Source organism: Miscanthus floridulus, chromosome 15 (assembly GCF_019320115.1).
Source record: "Miscanthus floridulus cultivar M001 chromosome 15, ASM1932011v1, whole genome shotgun sequence".
Classification (NCBI taxonomy): Eukaryota; Viridiplantae; Streptophyta; class Magnoliopsida; order Poales; family Poaceae; genus Miscanthus; species Miscanthus floridulus.
Window position 1 is genome coordinate 8,730,681 of NC_089594.1, and position 4,082 is coordinate 8,734,762.

The window sequence follows — 4,082 nt, forward strand, 5'->3', positions numbered from 1 at the left end:
CTTTGGAGTTCCATCCGGTATCCTGCTCGGCTACATCGTCAGCGCTCGGGGCATCGAACCAAACCCTGACAAAGTCTCCGCCATCACCAACATGAAACGGCCGACGTGTGTCAAGGATATACAGAAGCTTACAGGCTGCATGGCTGCGTTAAGCCGATTTATCTCGCGCCTCGGTGAAAAAGGGCTACCTTTCTTCAAGCTCCTCAAGGCCTCCGAGCTTTTTCTTGGTCAGGAGGAGGCAGACACAGCTTTCGAGCAGCTCAAATTGTTTTTAACAAAACCTCCAATCATGACAGTGCCACGACCAGATGAAACTCTGCTGGTTTACATCGCCGCCACTTCTCGAGTTGTCAGTACAGCTATTGTCGTCGAACGCGAGGAAACTGGACACGCCTACAAGGTATAGCGTCCGGTCTATTTCATCAGCGAGGTACTTAATGAGCCCAAAACTCGTTATCCTCAGGTGCAAAAGCTGTTATATGCAATTTTAATGACCTCACGCAAGCTCCGACATTACTTCGAATACTACAAGATCGCCGTGGTCACTGAGTTCCCTCTGGGAGACATTCTCCGAAATAAAGAGGCCAATGGTCGTATCATCAAGTGGGCTATTGAGCTTGGCACCTACTCCATTGACTTCAGAAGCAGGCCCGACCGTAAAGTCACAGGCGCTCGCCGATTTCATCGCTGAGTGGACCGAAATCCAAGAACCCATCGCCTGCCACTTGCCCCTGAGCACTGGGTGATGTACTTCGACGGCGCCCTTAATATCAATGGGGCCGGTGCGGGCATTCTGTTCATTACACCGACAAGGGATAAACTCAGATACATTCTTCGCATACACTTCATGGTCTCCAACAATGCCACGGAATACGAAGCATGTCTCCACGGCCTCCGAATAGCCGTCGAGCTCGGCGTAAAACGCCTCATGGCATACGGGGATTCCGCGTTGGTTATCAATCAACTTAATAAAGATTGGTCCTACTCCAGTGAGAAAATGGATGCTTACTGCGCCAAAATCAGGAAGATTGAAGGGAAATTCTACGACATCGAGTACCATCACGTGGTATAGGATCAAAGTCAAATAGCCGACCAGCTATCGAAGATAGGATCTTCTCGCACCACGGCACCGCCGAGGGTCTTCGTTCAGGACCTCTTGACACCATCCATTAAGGAAGACAAGGAAGTTGTAGAAGTAACCCCTGCCGAGTAGTTGGTACTCACGATACCCTCGCAGGTCACCAATTGGAGGGAACAGTTCATCAAATACCTCTCCAACGGCGAAGTACCCGCCGACAAAATCGAAACCAAACGATTAATTCGCCGAAGTAAGCACTACGTGTTGGTGGATGGTAACCTGATGAGGAAAAGTGCCAAGGAAGGGATACTGCAGAAGTGCATCAGTCCAAGACGACGGCATGAAGCTACTATCTGAAATTCACTCTGGCTCCTGTGGCAATCATGCGGCTTCAAGAACACTGGTCGGCAAAGCTTTCCGGGTAGGTTTTTACTGGCCCACGGCTATTACCGATGCAGAAGATCTCGTTCGACGATGTGAGGGGTGTCAATTTGTCGCCAAACAAATACATGTGCTGGCACAAGAATTACAGACCATTCCAACTTCCTGGCCGTTCGCATGCTGGGGACTAGATATGATCGGGCCTTTCAAACCTGCGCCAGGAGGTTTTCGGTACGTGTATGTCGCCATTGATAAGTTCTCCAAGTGCATCGAGTATAAACCACTCGTCGCAGCTACTGCTAAGAAAGCAGTCGGGCTCTTTGAAGACATCATACACAGATTTGGTCTCCCGAACAGCATCATCACTGACCTCGGGACAACTTTTACCGGCCATCATTTTTGGGACTTCTGCGAGGACAGGTGCATCTCTATTAAATACGTTTCCGTTGCTCATCCTAGAGCTAATGGTCAGGTTGAGCGAGCTAACGGTATGATCCTCGACGCCCTCAAGAAAAGGCTCTATCAGAAAGAAGAAAAGCACCCGGGCAGATGGCTCAAAGAACTACCAGCTATGGTCTGGGGACTGCGCACTCAAGCTAGTCGCAGTACCGGCGTATCTCCATATTTTATGGTCTACGGCTCAGAGGCCATACTTCTAGTAGATATTGCATTCCGAGCACCCAGAGTAGAAAACTATGATGAAGACTAAGCCGCAGCTGTTCGGATAGAAGACATTGATCGGGCCGAGAAAGAACGTCTGATTACTTGCGTTCGCACAACCAAGTACCTCGAAGGTCTGCGAAGGTATTACAACCGTAACGTCAAAGGTCGTTCGTTCGTGATCGGCGACCTCGTCTTACGTCGGAAACAAAAAACCGAAGGGCTTCACAAGCTGTCTTCACCATGGGAGGGCCCTTACATCGTAAAAGGTGTTACTCGACCAGGGTCTTATCGCTTATGCGACTTAGATGGACTCGATGTTCCCAACTCCTGGCACATAGAGCACCTTATACGTTTCTACCCCTGAAATAACATAGACATGTATTCTTTACTTTAATATTAATAAAGTTCAGGTCTCCATAATTTCTCTACATTTTTCCTTCATCATAAGCTTCAACTACCGTTAGCGGGATATAAGCCACTCCGCGACGGCCTCCAATACGCTCGACTAGTACGGCAACTCCAAATCACCGAGCACGATTTCTCCAATTCGCCGAGTACGGCAACTCCAAATCGCAGAGCTCGATTTCTCCAATTCGCCGAGTATGGCAACTCCAAATCGCCGAGCATGATTTCTCCAATTCGCCGAGCACGATTACTCCAATTCACCGAGAAGGATTTCTCCAATTCGCCGAGCACGATTACTCCAATTCGCTGAGCACGATTACTCCAATTCGCCGAGCACGATTTCTCCAAATCGCCGAGCACGATTCGTCCAATTCGCCGAGCATGATTTCTCCAAATCGCCGAACACGACCTCTCCAATTCGCCGAACACGACCTCTCCAATTCGCCAAACACGACATCTCCAATTCGACGAACACAATAACTCCCAATCACCGAACACAATTTTTCCAAAAATCGCCTACTATGCTTCCTCCGGGTCGCGTAGGTTTTTCTACAAAAACAACGACGGTGTTGCACTTCCAATTTTCGCAACATAGCCCGCCGATCGTCAAACAGCACACCTTTTTTCCTTCTGTTTTCTATGGAAACGACCCAGTCGTAGACTACATCCTACACGTGCTTAGGGGCTCCGCCCTCTGCGTTACGGTTGGTTGGCTGTGGTTCCTTGGCCATGCCCGTTCATCCTACACATGTCAGCGCCTCTGTGCTCGACGTTATGGACTATGGGCTAGTCAAGGCCTATATTTCAGATATGAACTAACCGCTCGGACGCCGCTTTAGCCATTTCTCTCGCCACGTTACTCAAGTTGGCTGCTGGGCAGAACGTTTTTTCGCAATAGTAATTCTGGAGGACACCAAGGCTCTAACATCCCACCAAACATACCATGAGCTCGGTGCTCTGCGTGTTGGGCGGTAGGACACGGTCTTATGACAACGCCTATTTCTCCAACATACGCATGGGCTCCGCGTTATGCGTTACGGATCACGACCTAACTAAGGCATCTAGTTCAGTGAAAACTAAATGATCGAACATAGCTTATATTGGGAAAAAGTGCATCGGGTTGATAATACATAGATTTTTCATAGCCAGACAAATCAAGTATTACAGGCGGTAATATCCGAGCAGTTCTTTAAGCTTCGCCAACAGCTTCTGTCTCGCCAAGCAGGTCTATATCGCCGACAAGCACTTTCGCCACATCCTCAACGTCATCCTCTAGCTGCTGGGTCTGCGCGTCGCTCAGCCCATCGGCGAACCCACCACCTATCGACTGGATGTCGACGGACGGATAATGGGACCGAACCACCACAAGGGCATGAGTAGCGGCGGTCAAAACGACGTCGCTGATTGAAGTTTTTGAAGTTCTCCCACGCTAGCCTTGCATCTCTGAATGATGGTGTCTGGCCCTTGCTGCCTACCATCAGGACGGGGCGCTGGCTCAACGTCGACGCAGTCCAGCACTGGTTTTATTGCGGCAGTTATAGTGTTGAAGTTGTCC

At 49.5% G+C, this 4,082-nt stretch overlaps 1 protein-coding gene across 1 annotated transcript; it reads left to right on the forward strand.

Annotated features, from left to right (window-relative positions):
- The first annotated feature begins 745 nt into the window (after window positions 1–745).
- On the forward strand, window positions 746–1,072 carry LOC136506950 (uncharacterized). Its single transcript, XM_066501826.1, has one exon. The coding sequence runs from the start codon at window positions 746–748 to the stop codon at window positions 1,070–1,072; it is 327 nt and encodes a 108-aa protein (XP_066357923.1).
- The last annotated feature ends 3,010 nt before the right edge of the window (window positions 1,073–4,082 follow it).